The sequence below is a fragment of the Lontra canadensis genome, unplaced genomic scaffold, assembly GCF_010015895.1.
Source record: "Lontra canadensis isolate GAN:19392208 unplaced genomic scaffold, GSC_riverotter_1.0 scaffold148, whole genome shotgun sequence".
NCBI classification, from domain to species: Eukaryota; Metazoa; Chordata; class Mammalia; order Carnivora; family Mustelidae; genus Lontra; species Lontra canadensis.
The window spans coordinates 3038056-3056001 of NW_022631142.1; the positions used below are offsets into that span (position 1 = coordinate 3038056).

The 17946-nt window shown below is 56.6% G+C and overlaps 1 protein-coding gene across 1 annotated transcript in view; it reads right to left on the reverse strand.

Moving 5' to 3' along the window:
- SSBP3 (single stranded DNA binding protein 3) overlaps positions 1 to 17946 on the reverse strand; it is a 46738-nt gene that overhangs the window by 11834 nt on the left and 16958 nt on the right. Inside the window, exons 2-6 of the mRNA XM_032844112.1 lie at positions 12793 to 12873; positions 11825 to 11884; positions 7642 to 7708; positions 7473 to 7549; positions 409 to 473 (exon numbers count right to left, since the gene is read on the reverse strand). Of these exons, the coding sequence (XP_032700003.1) occupies positions 409 to 473; positions 7473 to 7549; positions 7642 to 7708; positions 11825 to 11884; positions 12793 to 12873 (350 nt within the window). The remainder of the gene's footprint in view (positions 1 to 408; positions 474 to 7472; positions 7550 to 7641; positions 7709 to 11824; positions 11885 to 12792; positions 12874 to 17946) is intronic.

The following is a 17946-nucleotide window of genomic DNA, read 5'->3' on the forward strand; positions in this document are numbered from 1 at the left end:
CACGGGGCTCTCTCCCTGCAAGGTAGGGGGGAGGGTTAAGGACTAAAGCAGTTGGTGGTCACCGGTACAGTACAGGGGTTCAAATCTTGACCGTCCCTTAGAGTCGTGTGAGCCTAGGCGAGTTATATCACCTCTCTGGGCCTCAGTTTCCCCCGTCTGTAAGTGGAGGGTGCTGATAACCACCAGCTCCCAGGGTTGTTTGGAAGAGTGGGTGGGCAGGGCCGCGGTAGGCTCCGAGCCGCACCGAGTGCAGACACGCAGCAGTATGGCCAATAAGCCCTCACCTCCGCTAAGAGACTGAGGGCCAGAGAGGTGCCCTGCATGCCCCTGTCCACAAGTGTCTTGGGGGTGCCAGAGGGTGGGTGAGCCTCGGGCTCTGAGCCAACAGCAGGGTCAGCTGTGCCTTACATGTTAATCCCGGGCATGGCGGGGCCGAGGGAGTTGGGCGGTGGTCTCATGCCGCTGCCGTAATTCTGCAACGATAACCAAGGGTCAGTCTATGAGAAGGAGAAGGGGAACCGGAGGGAGGAGAGGGGGAGGGAAGACAAACAGAATATAAGCAAGAGGATTAGTCTGTGGAAAGGATCTGATGAGGAAAAAAAACAACGTATTTGTTAAAAAAAAAAAGGTGAGGGGGTGGGGACCACGTGATGGGACCACAATGATAAGCCAGCACAGAGGGAGGCTTTGGGATGGTTCTCTCAAAAGCGTGGGGATGTCCGGCAAGCCCTCACATCTCAGGTCTGGGGGTGGGGGATGGAATGGACTTGTAACAGAACTGACTGGGGAATACTGCCCAGCTCAGAAATTCTGGGCCTGGGCGTGGTGGCTGGGTCTGAATGTGGAAGGGGAAGGAATCCTGAAAGGCCTGGCCGGTGGCTGTGCCCACAGGTCCAGCACGTACAGACACTGCCCCCTGCCCTTGGTTTGTCCCCCAACCCCTAGATCAGGCTGCCTGATTCAGGGGTCAGCCTATGGGGCCCTTGAAATACCCGATGCTGGAGAAGCAGGAAGAAATGCTCGCGGTGGGAGGGGTCACCAATTATGTTTGAGGAAAGAGTCCCTCCTCAGTTCAGTACAAACCCCCAAGGCACACTGTGGTGAGTCATGAGAGTGCCGGGATCAAGAACCTCTAGTCACGGCCACCCCGACTCCCCACTTTCAGTGCTATTTTCTTTGCTGAAGAAATGCCTTGCTTCCTTTCTCCACTTGGGCTCCTACACATCTTCCAGAACCAGCCTGAAGAGCACCTCCTCGGTGAAGCCTTCCTTGGACATCTCTTGGGGTTAACTGCTCACCCCCATAATGCGCGGCAATCCCCTGACCCCTGCCACACCTGGCTATGATCGTGGCCACGTGTCTCTCCCACTGGGCTCTGAGTACCTGCTGAAGGTGGGGGCTGTATCTGAATGAGCTCCGTGCATGCGTCACCCCCACACCAGCCGTCACAGACTCGGTGCTGAACCAGTGAAGGAGTGAATAAGTAAAGGGATAGAGAGAAAGATTAGCCTGGTTGGTGCTTGAAGCTCTGCCTTTGTAGTATCTGAACGAATTAAGGTTGGTGGAAATTTGATGGCAGCAGCTGAGCACGTAACACATTTTACACAGTCTCTGGCTTGTCCTTAGAACAAACAACACCGTGAAGCTAGCATTGCTCCCATTTTAGAGAACAGGAGACCAAGGATCTGAGGGGAGAAAGATCTGTCCAATGTCAGTAAGCCAGTGACTCAGCTGGGGTTTAAAGCCGGATCTGCAAGCCTCTGGGTCAGCACTGTCCCCACCACACATGTGGTGACAACTCAGAGCCAACGTCATGCTGGTGGTGGCCTCTTCAGCCAAGGTCAGGCTCCTGAACCTCACAGCCGTGGGCCCACCTCCTCTGCCTGGTCCCCCTGACAGCGGCTCGGAGTCTGAAAGAGTACAGCCACAGTGCGGAGACAGTAACGGGAACAGCCTGGGGCTGACTGTCAGAGAGCGAGCGCTGGGGTTGAAGTGGGCAGAGTGGGTGGCCACAGAGGGACCCTGTGCAGGAGCCGGGCCCTCTCAATCCACGGTGGCACAGGCTGGCAGGCGGAGCCACAGACGTGAGGTCAGAGCCCAGGAGGACTAGCCCCGGCTCGGGCACACGTGTGTGACCACAGCCCCATTGAGGTGCCCGCCTGAAAGATGAAAATGCTGAGGGGCAGAGAGGCCCGTGAGGATCAAACGGAACAACAGCTTTGAAGCGCTCTGTCAGCTCTCCGAGGTGTGCTCTGATTTGGGATGTTAGCAGCAGAACGAACACCAAAGCCCTTAATGCTGTCTTAAGTATCACAGAACCTCGGGTCTTCAAGGGTCCTCCTAAGCCCCACATGCAGCCACTAAACCCTCCACAAACCTCGGCCTCACTTCTGCCACTTCAGGACAGGGAGCCTGCCCCTGCCCCAGGCAGCCCACTCTCCCACGGTGGATAGACACCCCTCCCAGGGCCTCCGGCTGCAGCCTGCTGTCTCTCCTGCCCACCAAGGAGCAAGAGGAAGGCCAGCCTGGGGGCTGGTAGAGCCTGGGTTGCTGCAGCACACAGACAGGGCAACAGGGGATGACAAGCCAGAGGCTCACTCCTGGAACACACCTGCCCGTGCAGTGTGCTGCCCCCTCGGAGGCTCTGGGGCACCAGTAGCTGTTCCCACTTCGATCTCACCTTCCAGAGTCTCCCTAATAGCAGCACGGCTGCTTCCCGAGAGGGAGGCTGCCCACCAGGTCCTCCCTGCCAGAGACACAGACCCTGGAGGGCCACGTATGCCCTCCCGATGCAAAGACAGTAGGCTAGAGGGCTGGAGGGACCACAGATTTGCCCAGGGGTGCATGCTAAGTCAGGGGTGAAAGGAGAGCTGAATGTCAACTTTGGGGGGAAGTTCTCAAAGCACAAACAGCAGCCTTTTCAGAGAGGGCTTGGAAGAATGGTTTCAGAGACTCCATGGAAATGGTTCTCTTCCCTCCGTGTCCGCCTGTCCATAGCGCTGGACAGCAAGGTGACCAGCCAGATGCCCCCCCAACTCCTCCGCCATCTGCATGGCTCTTCAGTGACAGGGGCAGCTAGACGCACGAGGGGAGGGACCCCTGGTGCAACATGGGGCTGGCCACGTTCATGGCATGGCGGTGGTCCCTGACTTCCCACCCCTCCCCCTTGTCACCCTTCAGGCACCCCGGACCCTGGGCAGAGAGGTCTGGCCAGCTGTTGGGAACAATGAAGGGCCCCCTGCTGGAGACTGTGGCTGGACACAGGAAAGTGCTGGGCAGCCGGCAGTTGCTGGAGCCTGCTCCTGCTCCCTGCAGCTCCCAGTCCGAGGGGCTCCTCCTTCTTGGGGCTGCCCACAGCCCTCCCAGCACTATCTTCACCTTAAAGTAGGGAAAAGAATATTCTAGTCTTTCGGACGCACCGTCTGGGCAGCTTCCTGGGCAGCATGGTCCTGTCCTCCATTTCCCACATCATGTGGAGCCTGGGGGCCTCTATGGGGCCCCCTGGTAAAGTGCTTTAGGGGCCCCAATTTCTCCCCACCCAGCCCCCAGCTGCTCTGGCCGGGTTTATGATCCTTCCTCTATTGCTGGGGCTGCTGCTCAGAAGCCGCAAGTAGGAACCAAGAAAGAGCTGGGCTATCCTGGACTAACAGAGAGACGTGATTTCTTTCAGGTGGCATAAGGAGTGGTCCTAGAGATCAGGGTTTATCCTTTATGCGAACTTTCTCAAACACGGACAAGCTAAGATGGCGATCTGATGCCCGCCTGTGCAGACTCCATCCCCGGCTGAACAGCAAGAACCACTGGTCGTCGGCACCCAGGGATCTGCGGGCCACAGCATCTCAGAGGAGGCCCGTGGTTCCACCCACAGGGGCAGAAGCAGGTGCAGTTCTAGCTCCCCCGAAACGGGACTCCCTTCTGAAAACCTTAGCCAAAACGCTCCTATCAGACACTGACACAATTCTTCAAAGAAAGACTGTAACTAAGTGGGTATGTATTGCCTCCTTTTCGGCACTGGCCATTGCACCAAACCAGAGTAAAATCAGTCTGAGACACTCGGGGAAAAGGGCAATGCTTGGTCTGCTAGGTCCGTTGTGACATTTAGGCTAAAACCCAACACAGGCTCAGAGAGGGCAAATGTCACCCCGTCTGGCTCTGAAACCTATAAAGCAGCCCCAAGACTACACTGTAGCTCTTCTTTGTTTGGAAAGCCGGAGTCGTCAAAGGCAATTACAATCTTACTCCCCACTTGAACTAATAGGCTGATGGTCTTCCCACCTTTGTGCCTGCTCTCAGCATGGCACTGTGTATACCGTGGTGCTTATCAAGGCTGCCCGAAGGGGCTGGCCTCCTCTTCTAAGAGCCCAGGCTGTGGCTCTGCCCCCTTGAGCTGGTGTTCTGGGGAGGGAGTGCGGTCTGTGGAACAGCCTGCAGGCAGCTCATGCTGTTCCTACCAGGCCTATGGTGGACCCTGTCAGGTGATCGCCTGGCTGCCCATTTTGCAGATGAGGGACTAGAGGCCCAACAAGTCCTGGGCTGAGCTGCGGCTTCAGCCCTGTTTTCCAGCACTAAGCTCTGAGTTCATCCCTCTCCTGTCCATTAGGAGTGAGCAAGAGTACACCAATGGGGACAGACAGAGAGGCCTGGGAGCAGGAGGTAGGGAGGTCCTACCCTCAGCCTTGTGGTCCAAACTTCTAGGCTCTGTTGTACCTGTTCCTGGCTGACCCCAAAACCTGCCCCACACCAGGCCAGCCCCTTCTGTCCCCAGTGAGGAGTCGGGGCAGACATTCTGGGTTGTTCTAAGGGAGCTTTAGCCCTGGAATTTAAGATTGCACTCTACCCGGATGGGTACAGGAGACACGGGCAAAGCACTTTAGGGTCTCTCTGTCAATACGATGAAGTCAAATAAAGAACAAGGGAGACATTTCCAGAGCCCCTGAGGTTGGTGGAGGTGGGGTGAGTCAACTGGCCTCATCCCTGGGCTGGTTTCTCCATCCCCTCTGGGTCACCCCTCCCAGGGCCTACAGGAGAGCTCTGCCCTTGCACACCACTTGGCTGGATGCAAGAGGCCTTGTCTGCTAAGACCTCAGCCTTTAGGAGCCTCCCCTCTTTAAAGCATGCCACAAGAGTGTGCCGGACTGCTGGTCGGGAATTCTGACGGGAGGAGACACCTGCTAAGCCAAGAGGAAGTCCTACACTTAAAGAGAACTCTGCTCTCAGTCAGTCTGCTGCCATCCATTCCCAGCTCCCAGAACCTCAGGATTACTACAGGCTTAATGAACTGCTAAAGTATGGCCTTGGCCAGGAAAAATTTTAAAAACCAAAAGCACACCCCACTCAAAGCAATCATCAAACACAGGCAACGAGAGTCCTGAACGACTGAATGTAAGCCCCCCCACTGGAATACATACATTGCTCACGAGGAGAACCTGATGCCAAGTGTCAGGCCGAGAACTTGAGACTCCCCTCGAGCACTCCTACACGGCCAGTGCTGGTCTCCTGCCCATTTTACAGATGCAGCTGCTAAGCCTCCAAGAACCCAGAGGGGCGGGCAGGGGCCTTCCCACTCCAACCTCTGGCGCCCCCAAAGTCCCCAGGACGTTGTGGAAGTCCAAGGTCACTGCTTATCCGCCCCAAGAGTCTCTCTGAAGTGCAGCTGGGGAACCTACAGGTTCCCCACTCGGGAGGCAACACTCTGCTTCAGACCCCGCGGCCCCTCCCACAAGTTCCTCAGTGGACCCACCCAGCTGGGGTCCACTCGAGACAGCCACACGGCTGGAAGGGGCCTCTCTGGGGGCTCAAAAGGAACTGGTGAAAACACAAGCCCTGGGGATTTCAGGAAAGAAAACAAACAAACAAGAAAACCAGAGCTGGAACTGGCATGCGCTTGCTTCACTGTGTAGGATAACGGGGCCAAGAGCAGACAAGGACCTCCCTAAAATCCTTCAGCACCACAGATGTTTGCAGCCCCCACCAAGAAGAAGGCAGTGGGCGGGGGGTGCTGTAAACACAGCTCCAGACGGAGCGGAGGACTCTGGGTGTGGGCGGACCCCTCTCCCTTCCAGCGGGACACGTGTCTGGGAGCCTGGGAGCGGGAGCACTCCTCCTCCCCGAGAGAACCGGATACCCGGGGAAGGGCCCAGAGAATGCAAACATCTGCACACTGAGTTAGGGGGGATGGACCCCCGATGACAAGCAGGCTTCCAGGCAGGGCAGAAAAGGGAAGGAACACCCTACAGCAAAACCCTCCCGATCTCACTAAATGAAATTCCCTTCTCCTTATTTAGACTTGCAGCTTCTTTTAGCTAGTCAGATCAGCAAACCCTCTGCCACAGCTACTAGAGGAAAACAAGGCCACATTCAAATACTCTGGAGGGTGGGAAGCAACTGTGAGAAAGCTCGAGAATAGGAATGGCCTGTCAGGTGGTCCTGTGAGAGCCAGCCGTACCTGCGGGGCCTGGAGCTGGGTCACAAGGACTGACTGCTGTGCCATAACTGCAAAGAGGTGGGCAGGGCACTTGACAGCATGTCTCCCAGAGATTTCTGAGGGATCCTTTTTGACAATGGAACCTCTCTGGTCAGAAGAAATCTTAGCTTGGGGGCGCCTGGGTGGCTCAGTGGGTTGGGGCCTCTGCCTTCGGCTCAGGTCATGATCCCAGGGTCCTGGGATTGAGCCCCGTGTCGGGCTCTCTGCTCAGCAGGGAGCCTGCTTCTCCCTCTACTCTCTGCCTACTTGTCGTCTCTGTCTGTCAAATAAATAGTGGTCTCTGTCTGTCAAATAAATAAATAAAATCTTAAAAAAAAAAAAAAAGAAGAAATCTTAGCTTGGAGCCAGGGCCAAGAAACCGGCTGAGGCTCTGGGTTGAAGGGGGTTTTAGGGTTCCTGGCCAGCCTGGCCTCCTCTCCCTGGGGTGGCATCACGGAGAAACCACAGGTGTAGACACACTCCTCATCCCCTCATATCAAACAGGGAAACCAAGGCCTATTAGGGCCCACCGAGGTCCAAAGGTTCACCCAAGGACAAATAGTGAGTCGCAGGCAGAGCTAGGACTGCCCCTTGTTCATCCCGCCTTTGGGTCACAACAAATTGGGACCCCAAGCCAGTTCAAGTCCACTACCCAGGAGGCTTTGGGATTCCCAGAGAACCCACACCACTGCTCGGGCACCAGACCCTCCACCTCCCAAAGTCTTCAAAACCCTCCCACGGCAGGATCTGGCAACACCTGGCTGCCCTGCTCCCCCAGCTTCCTGGAAGGCCCCTTAATCTGGCCTGCTGCCTACCAAGGGGGGCTGCTCCTGGCTGTGTGGGGGACAAGCCCAGCCGTGGGCAGAGCAGGCAGCTGGGGACTGGGCTATGTTCTCTCCCCTCACCCCTGCGATCTGAGTGACACGAACGACTGACAGACTGTGGAAGGAGGAAAGTAGGCGGGTGCACATAGATGGACAGGGAGATGGACAGACAGACAGGGGGTTACCTGTGGGCCCGGCCCCATGGGCCCCATGCCTCGGGGAGGGTTCATTCTTTGCATTGATCCTCCCATGTTGGGGTGACCTGCATGAGAGAGTAGGGGAGCTGTGAGGCGGGGAGTGGGGGCAGACAGCACAGACTCCCCATGCAGCGGGTGGCCCTGCCCTGCCCTCTACCTTGTTGTCGGGTGGGATCCATGGAATTGGGCAGCAGCGGCTGGGTCCCAGGAACTCCTCCCGGAGGCTGAAAGAGACATGAGAGCCACGCTGAGTGGCTGGGGGTTGGAGAGAGATGTGCCTGCCTGGCCTAGCCCACCGCCACCCTCCTGGGGCCCCTCACATGGACCCCCGACCCGCTGGCTGGGGTTGGAGGCAAGGGCCCCAGGAGCAGCAGGCAGTGGGACAGGAAGCATCACACACCCCGCTCTCTCCACGGGTCTGTGTTCCCAGAGCCTGGGCTCATCCTGGCCTCCCCCCAGCCACACACCCCCAGCGGCAGCACGCCCCCCACACTCACCTCCCGAACCCTGGCCCCAGCGGTTTAAGCCATACCCCGTCTTTCCTTCACCTATGGAGATGTAACTCACTTTATCCCCTCCCCTAAAGTGTGGGGACCAGGAGACCCCCCCCCCCCCAGCTAAAAATCCTATCACTACACAGGGATCTTTGTACAGGGGAGCAGGTGGCTTTTGAGGTCTGGATGGGGAAACTGAAGTCCAGAGGCTCAAAGGCCCCCAGTCACCTACTGACAGAGCCAGGATGAGCGCTCAGAGTCCCCAACTCCCTGTCTTCGTCCTCCACATGAAATGCCCCCTTCCGGCCCCAGGGGTGAAGAAGCCTCCCAGAGAGGGGCGAGCAGGAGACTGAAGGAGAAGCTGCCCCCGAGAGCCTGCTCCAAGTGGCAGGTGCTGGTGTGGCTGCTGCGAAGAAGGGGAGGACAGGGTGCCACAGACTTCCCGAGCGGACGCCTGGCACACTCACGGTGGGGACCTGCTAAAACTGACGGACTTGGGACTGAAGCGATTTCAGCAGCAATCGGGAAGAAGAGGAAAAAACAAGCAGCAGAGCTGGAGGGGAAGCGTGTGCTTCTGGAACCCTGTGCCTCAGGACTTAAACACAGGCCCTTGCCTTCGAGAGGGAAAGCTTCTGGGAAAGCGGACCACCTGTTCCCTCTGCAGACGCCAGCGCTTCTCAGAGGCTGGGCCCCTGGGACTGGGACAGCCGCTGCCTCCGCCCTGAGCATGGCTGGGAGGATGATGGCCCAGTGGGGACCTCCAAACCAGCTGTAGAACGGGGTGGTGGTAAGCAAAGAGACTAGTTCTCAGTGCTGTTCCGAGCTCCAGAATGGGCTGTGTGTGTGTGTGTCCAGTGCGTGGGGGTACTCGTGGGAGGCCACGCAAACCTGGAAGGACCTGATGTCCTCTAGCTCACAGTCTGTCGCTCTAGCCCCCGGTCTTAGCTCTTCCGACCTCTCGCTTTCTCCCAGCCCTGCTTCCTCTCCCCAAGGTCCCCAGCTCTGAATCACTTGACTGGTTTGGGTCTGCCCACTTGTGGGTTTGGGATATTTCTAGACCCCAGTTATAGGGGCCTGAGAGGACCAAGGCAGGCCTGCCTCTGAGGCTGTCTGGTTTGAGGGACCCCAGGATATCAAGGTGGACAGGGGACCATCCAGGTCACAGACTGTCCCCACCTATGACCCTGACGGAGCAGCCGTGGCAGCCGGGCAATCACTCCCCCTCCAGGTAGCCCAGCGAGGACATGGACAGACCTCAAGGGGAGCTCTTCCTTGGGGTCCTCGCACTCTAATGTGTCAGGACCCAGGAGCAGAGCAGGGCTGCCTGGAGGCTCAGCGGGAGTCTGGGAATCACTTCCCTCTGGCCCTCACTGGGGTGACCCGGCACTGGGGATAGGGCCACCTCGGCCTCCTCTACGAGGGAAGGCAGATATGCTGTGACCGAGATAATGGGTCTCACACAGAGGAGGCCGAGGCCTTCCAATGTAAGGAAGAAGCAAAAGCATGGCTCATACATGGGGCTGAAAGTGCTCGCTGTGTGGCTCCCGGAGCCTGCGAGGGAAGCGATGCTCTGGGGCCATCCCTCAGGCTCCGGGAAGTAGGCCAGCAGCTCTCCTGCAGCACTGTGGGGCTGGTGCAGGAAGCGTCTGCCTAGGGAGTGGCCAAATCCCAGCAGTGTCTGCACGGTCACCCGGATGCCTGCCCCCGTCAGCCACGGGCCATCGGGGGCTCCTCCGGGACGGGGACGGGAGGGCTGCCTGAGAAACCTGGGTCCCGGTCCTCCTCTTCTCAGATCCGCTGATCCCCACTGTTCCCCACCCATCCGCTGACTCTTGCTGGAATAACAGCAATGCTTTCACTCATATATATTTGGTCCCAAACCTGTCACCAGGGAGGCAGGTGGGAGGACAGCCTTGTAAAGCTCAGAGGACACGTCAACAGTCCTTAGCTTCTTGTCCCCCACCCAGTGCCCTTCCCACTGCCCTACCACAGGTGGTCCCGTGAGCCTCAGCTAGGCCTGAGTGCACTGGGGTGGCCGAGGGTTCTGTTCCACCACCAACTGAGGCACTCTCTGCCCGCCCCCCCCACCCAGGTGCAACACCCCTGAGAGGGGCACATCCCTCCCTGGAGGGCAAAGACTTCTTGAGTCCACAGCAAATTGGAAATTGGTATAGATTTCCAAATGTGGGGTGGGGGGGGCGGTTGGTGGGAAGGTTCCGACTGCTTTGTAATGTGAGGTGCAGAGGACAGATTTATTCTCCGTTTGCTCTCTCAGGCGCTGGCTCATGCTTAATTGATAAATAGGAACATACATGTTTCCTCTCGTGTCCCCTAATTGCTGGAGAAAAGGCCACAGTGATGATAAGAAAGCATCTGTTCCCTCCATGGGGAGGAGTCCAGTTCGGGCCAAGGAGAGCCCCTGGATGCACGGGGCAAGGAGAGAAGGTGGCTATGGGGGCCTGCGCCTGCGACGGCAGAGGCCGCCCTCGCGGTGGCTGGGCCAGCACACTCACAACTCTGAATGCTGGTGAGGGGCCAAGGAAGCGGTGCTGCGCTGGGAGCTGCAGATGCACTTGACCTCGCTTACTGCAGGACTCCGGGAAGCCACTCCTCCACTCTGACCTGCTTCCTCCTCTGGGACATACCCAAGGGTCCCTCCTTGTTCAAAAAGCTGGGTGTCTGATTCTTATCTACCTCTCTCCCTCATGTCAGAGAAAGAGAAAACAAAAGACTTTTGGAGGTGGAAAAAAAAAACTGGAAACCTGACAGGCAATTTAACAGTACAATCTGGTGGCCCTGGACTATGACGGTCTCGCCTTAGGCCCTGCAGCTCAGCACCTGGAGGGAGGCCTTCCTAGCAGTGCTGTGGGCACAGAAACAACAAGGCCACTCTGGCTGCTAAGAGAACTCCCAAGCTCCAGAGGCAGCAGGGGCTAGAGGCGCTGGTGATGCAGTCACATCTTTTGAAGGGTTTCTGCAAGGTCACTCGAAGAATTTTATGTAAAAAAATACTTCAGCATGAAAAGAAACCTCCCTAAAATTTCTTTTTAAGTTTCTTTTAAATCTGTCGATCCTCAAAAGATATTTTATCTTTACCTCTCCAGCTCCCTTCCTGCCCCCGGATGGGCTGAACTAGGGATGGCGGCGCCGGGGCCGATTTCTCCAGACCACCTAAGAACTGCCAACCCTAATGGGCCAGCATACAACCCCAGGCTGAGAAGCCCTCCCCATAAGCGGACCACTTTCCTAATTACTTGAACAAATCCTTTCTTGTTTTGAGTTGGGTCTGGGAAACAGGCAGACATTGCTTAGAAACTCACAAGCGTCCTGCTCCGCTGCATCCAGGCTCCTGATCTAAGCATTCCTACGGGCCATTTCTCCCCTTAATAGCAGGATTATATTTACCAGCCTTGGCAATTCTCAAAAGCTTCCAGGAAAAAAAATGCACGTTGTCAATTAACTTCATTAAGGAGGAAGACCCTTTTCCAAGAAGGGCCTGGAAAGGAGGGGGCAGGGGCATTACCACCTTCCCTAGACTAGCTGAAACCCTGCATTCCCACTGGGGCTGCTTCTGCTGCTGCCCTCTGGGCTCCAGGAACCACCAGGGTCTGCTCTACCACCCAGAGCCCACCAGGAGAGGTAGAGGCAATGCTGGGAGAGGGGCTGTACCGTGAACACAGAGCGGACAAAGGGCCCTCCTCCGGGACCGGCCTATAAGCTACCTCCAGCACTCAAACCTGTCCCTCCACCTCCAAATCCTTTCCCCAAGTTTGGACTGGCGTCACAGTCCAGCAGGGGCCAAGGGTGGCTGGGTGAGGGGAGAGAGAACATGAAAAGGTACAGTACCTGGTTTCCCATTCTGATCGGGGGCCTGGGGCCGCCTGCGTAGCGCGGTGACATAAAAGGCTGCAATTACAGGGAAGTAGTTCAGTGACAGCCTGCACTCCCGCCCAGGGACAAACACGACTGCGCTCCAAGCCACCAAGTCCAGTTTTGTTACAACCAGCCATCTTTCCAACTCTCTTTCTCCCAGTGGCCTCTTCCCTCTGGGCACAACTTCCCCTGGGTGGAGGGAACAACAGAGGCGCCCAGCACGGGCGGCTCCTGACTCTGCGTGTGCCCATGGACATCTACTCTGGGTGGCCGGAGAGCGCGGCTGGGCCTGGGCAGGGGGCGCGGAGCAAGGAGCCGTTACAGTGGTGCGGGGCCGAGGAAGAGATCTCTGCTCTCAGGAAGGGAAAATTGCGACTCAGAAGGGGACTCATACACAAAATGTTCCGGGTGTGCGGACAGAGCTGGACACACACGCGCGTGCGCGCACACACACACAGAAACCATTGACACAGGGGGTGCGGAAGGGGAGCGAGGATTTGGGGTGGGGGGACACAATGAGAACAGTAAGGGGCCAGCGGGCTCCCTGACTTGTGCGGGGGGATGGGCAGGAACAGCGAGAGCGCACACAGAGAAAGGCTAGGGATGCAGCTTTGGTTACGAACAAATGGTTAACCAAACTCAAAAAACCAAACCAAAAGTGAGAGAGGAAAAAACAAAAACATAAAGGCCGCTGACAAGGTCACAGAAATATATTTGCTTTTCTTTTGGTTTCAGATCCAAGCTGGGTGTGATGTCCAAGGAGTGAAGACTGTCTTTGGGGGGGAGGGGGGTGAAAAATTTTTCTTTTTAATTTCATTTGTCCATAAAGACTCGAAAGCAATGGCCAGAGCACATTTTTGATTTTTGTTTTTCCTCTGCTGGCTCTGTCCTCCTCGTGCCCCGCGCCCCCCGGCGGGCAGGCGAGCCACAGTGCTTTTTACCTGACTGTGGGGTCCCATCATGCTGCTGGGATTGTGAGGTGGAGGCTGTGCGTGCGGCGAGGGCTGTGACCCCGGAGGACCCTGTGAGGCCAGACAGTAGAGGCAGGTTATAGATCACAGCACATGGAGAAGCGCAGAAGCTTAAAAGAACAAAAATTAAACCAAAACGAAGGGCAGGCGGCGGGCGGGCGTGCGGGCTCTGGCTGGCGGGGAGGTGCGCGGCGGCTTGGGTCGCAGGCTCAACGGTGGGCGCAGAGAGCGGGAGGGAGAGAAGCCGATGAACACACTCACGGGGCGGTTTAAGGGGACGGGAAATAAAACCCAGCTCCTTCGCCAAAGCATGCAGGAGCTGGGGGCCCGGGCACCGTCTATGGCTGGAGAGGAGTTTGCCATGTTAAATACGCTGGTTGTGATGGGCTCAGAGAGCACGGCGACGCATAGCAAGGCCCTGGTTTGGGGGAGCTTCCGGTCTGGAGGGGGACACAGACAGGATGCAGGCTCCTGGGCCGTGCTGCTGAGGGGAGGGGGCCTGATGGGTGCATGGGAACAGACAGGAGGAGTCAGGCTGGGCCAGAGATCAAACAAACAAGGGAACAAAAGGACGGACGGTTACAGAGAACCCATGCCGTGAACTTTATTAATTCACCTTCACTTTTAAAGGGCCCCATGAAGTGGGGTTTCTCATTCTTTTTACCCATGAGGAAACTGGATCTCGAGGGATGAGGGAACTTGGCCACAGCCATACAACTGGTGGACGGCAAAACCAGGATGAGATGCCTGATGGCCCCGAGGCTCGCCTGGACTCCTGTAGCCCAGAACTCAAGCTGGCATGTGCAGAGGGGCAGGGGATGGGGCTGGAGGCCCCTGACTGCTGGGTGGGTGGGTGGAGGGGCTGGGCTTTCCACTCTAGCCAGCAGTGAGCCACCCACGGTCCCGAGCTGACCCCAGAAGCCCTGGGCTATGCTGACCTTGACTCCCCCCAGAAAAGATGGGCAGTTGAATTCACTCAAACCACAGGATGGGTCAGACTGTGGGTTGCAACCCATTAGTGGATGGTGAAATCAATTTAGTGGGTTGCAACCATTGTTTCCTAAAAACCTGGAACGGAATAAAAAAACAGAATAGAAACTAACAGCTCCGTGTCTATAAAGGCAAATCTTTTCACCCACTTCTTTTCACATTTATACATATGTGTGTGTGTGTATACTGGTTCACCACGTCAAACGTATTTCCTACTGCAGGTCAATCAAAAAGCACAAAAGGCCCAACTTGGAAGCTCCTGCCTGCCTTTGGGATGTTCAGAGCTGGACACGGGGGCTGGTGACGAAGAGCTCATCCTAATTCACTCTTCTCTATCCTAGATCATACCATCATTACTCTCTCAAGTCGCTTTTGAGAAAAGTCCAAAACCTGCACGGGGGATGGGGGAGGTTACATTAAAGAGGAAAGGGAGAGAGAATCTTCGAGATACAGGTAGGATTCTCTTCGTCAGCCTTTTCCCTCAAAGCCAGGCTGCCCAGCCTTCCACCTGCTCAGAAAACACAGTCCAGAGCCAGGGCGGGGTGGAGGGGCTGGTACTGGGCGGTGGGCCCAGAGACAGAGAGAAGAGGTGTGCAAGGAAAGACGGCAGGGAGCCGTCCGGGAAGGCGGGGGCGCCGCTGAGGACAGGCCTGGAGTTTCTCGGCCAAGTGAGGGGCTGCTCACTTCCGGAGAGCTCTGTGGAGCAGATGTTCCCCTACCTGCCACGCTACTAATTTCAACAAGTGTGTGTCTTTCTAGCGGCTGCCAGCAACGGCATGGTTTGTTACCATGAGCAATTTTCTTAATTAACAGACATTAATTAGCCATTTAGCAATTTTGCAAGCATTTGTTTAGCGGCTTTCCTAAACATGAATACCACTGTGATAATGGCGCTGATTAGAGGGTCCCCTAATTAACAGTACAGGGAAGGAAAATTGAAATCACATAAATTAAAAAGGGAGGGGAAGCTAATGAAGGCGGGACATATTTGCACCTGCAAGTCTTTTGTACCATGAAACTTGGGTGCAATGTAAACAAAATAAGATAATTCAAAGCCAACCCCCAAAAAAAGAAAAATTAAAAGAACAGAAGAAGAGGGTTCGAGGGTGAGGTCCAGTTGCCAAGAGGGGGCAAAAGGCCTTCTGTTGGTTCCCAGCTCTTGGCAAGAAGGGAGTGCCTCCTCCCTCCAACTCTTGTGGCCCTTCCCTGGTAGGATCCGGAGCTCCTTTGGGGAGAGCAGCGTGTCTCCAGGCAGGTCCCCCACACCTGTGGCCCTGAAAGCCTGGGGAGGCAAGCAGCAGCTGACCTGACGGCTAACTGTAGAAAAGGTATGGAAAGCGCCCCAGAGTGTCTGCCACCCACAGGGGACCTCAGCCAGCGGCGGCCCCTGCTTAGGGCCAATTCTCGAAACTGGGTCTGGAAGGCCATTCCAAGCTGTCTCCTGCCCCTAGATTATGGCTGCTTGGGCGCCCTGATGTTCAGATGCCAGGCCAATACGCGTGCCTCACCTCTCTACCTCCCTCAGAAGCTCCCTGCCAGACTCTGGTAACTGGCCCTTGAAGAAGTGGCTATGGCACAAGTTTGCCTCCAAGCAGCCGCCTCAACACAGATGGCCAATGAGTAGTAAGGGCAGGGAGCGCACGGCTGGTCTGAGAGGCTCTTGGCTGGTCTGGCAACTTCTCTGGCTGGGAAGGAGAGGTGGCGAGTGGGCTGTGAAGTCTGGGGAGGGAGCAGCCTTCTCAGAAGTCTCCCCCATGTCTTGGAGCCCAGGTTTGGAACACTGAGGACAAGAGAACGCTGGCCTAGGCTGGCTGGTTGTCCGGAGAGAAAACCCCACCATGATCTCGAGACAGGCGGGGACGCAGCTCAACACTCGTGTACCCAGAGCAGGGGGCTCCTGTCCCACCCCACTACCCACGTGGTGACTGGGCTCCGCTCGTGTACTTCCCAGCACAGCCCCTAGCACGGGGCTAGGAGCTCTGTGAGCCAAAAAGTGTTTCCTCCATGAAGGCAGAAGCCTATCGATTCATGGTGGTCACCCGCATCCAGCCAAAGCGCCATCCTCTGGGTCTCTGCTACCTCCGCTCGGCCTGGAGCTATGTGCCACTCGATCTGCGTCCAGACTCTGGCCCTGGGACAGTGTGCAATAGCACAGGGAGGCACCCCGCAGGCGTGATGCGTTCTTGGGGGCAGAGAACAGGGCACCACACCGAAAACAGCTGCTTCTGTTAAGACGACGACAGACCTGTTCCCAGCTCCACAAGGAGGAACGGGATTTGCTGCCCTGTGGTTTAGTGCCCCCATAAGAGGAGTTTCTTTCCTCCCCTGCCTTCTCCACAGGAGACCAACAGGTAGGTGTTGAGAAGGCAGACCTTATGGTCTTTTCAACTCCTTACCCACTTGGTCAAAAGGTCACAGAGGAGGCAGACCACAAACGACCTTGCTTGAGGGCTCTGACCTTCTTTGGGTTGTTGGGCTTTTCTCTTCCCCAAACTCCAAAAGGATCCGGCAGGCTGGGGGAGCGGGTACAGGTAGAAGGTGGGAGAAGGAGGGAGTCCTAAAGCTGATGGTACTGATGAACTTTCCCACACAGGACGGCTGCCCCATGGGGCCTCCTGGCTTGCACTCGCTGAAAACTTCAGAAGAACCAACATTAGGTGCATCTGGAAGCCTACTTGGCCAAAAAGAGCCTCTGAGTCCAGCTCTGCTTAGACGTCGAAGGATTTCCGTCTCACGAACAGCATACCCACCCTCCCAGGACACCACAGAGCACATGGTTATCGGCAGACATCTGAAGTGCAATGAGTAGTGGGTCAAACCAAGTTGGGGCTCCCACTGGCAGCTTGGGGAGAGTTATACCTACCTGCCTGCAGTGGGTGGCTCTGACAGATCGTCGCTTCTCCCAGTGCCCTGCATTTACAGGGAAAAAAGTGATGCCCAGGACAGAGGTGTGACCTGTCCAAGACCACAGAGAATGCACTGGTGGCAGAGCCACATCGCCTAATCCCAGCCGGGGGATCTCTTTATGACAATCATACTCCTGCCCACTGTAGTAGGTAAAGTGGACTCAGCCACTGACTGCACTTCCCTTGTCAGAGAAATGGAGATAGTAGTAAAGCCGCATGTCACCTGCATTAGCGAACGTGACCCTGGACTCATGGCTGGAAATGCGAGCAGTCACTCCGCTTCATACCTCAAAAGGGTGAAGCCACTGGCAAAGCCATTCAGCGGTGGAACCAGGCTCCAAGTCTGATTCTAGAGCTCCAGGGGGCCTGTGCTGGCCCACTACTCCACCAAGCCCACAAGGGGTGTCTCCATGTCACACATGGAGCATGAAGAGCAGAGGAACAAATCCTAGAGGCTCAAGGATGGAGGGTGCAGCCAGTCACTCACACACATACATATTCTGGAGGCTGACCTCGGGGGTCCAGCCAGCACCATATCCTGGGGGTGGGTGATGGAGGTCCATCAGACTGGTCAGGCTAGCTGGGGAGAAGGATGAGGACATGGTGACAAATGAGCTTGTGTTGGTTTAAAATGCCATGGGGTCCAAGAGAAGCTGTCAGGTAAACTGAGGCCCAGCGTGGCTGCAGAATGTAGGCCAACGGGGAGCTGGGCTGAGAACTGACGTCCCCCGACTGGTCAGAAATCTTTCCACTGCAGGGCACTGCCCCCCTTGGCGGGGTGGGGGTGTGATGCCAGGGAGGCCTGCACCGGGGAGAGACCCCAAGTGGGAAATCCCACAACCAAATCTGGGAGAAGGGAGCAGAAAACGTGCCCACTTCCTGCCTGGGCTTTCATTCTGCCCCAGACCCTGTTAATGGACTTGCCACTCTGTCTCCAGGGTCCCAACATCTCTGACCGGAGATCCAGAACTCCTGCACCTCTCCTTTTGTTCCCTGCAGTTCCGGTGCTGGGTAGTGTCCCATCTCACAGCCTCGGTGGGCCCTGTAAGCAGGGCCTGGGGGCCTGGGAGGTTCTGCAACGGTGCGACACTGAGAGTTCAGTGAGAGAGGCTTTCCTGTCACGGACGGGGAGGGGAGCAGAAGAGCCCCACGGCACAAGAGAGCCATGGTCTCCGCAGAAAGGCATTTCAGAGTGTCAGCATGAGCCACCCATGCCTCTGGGTTGCAG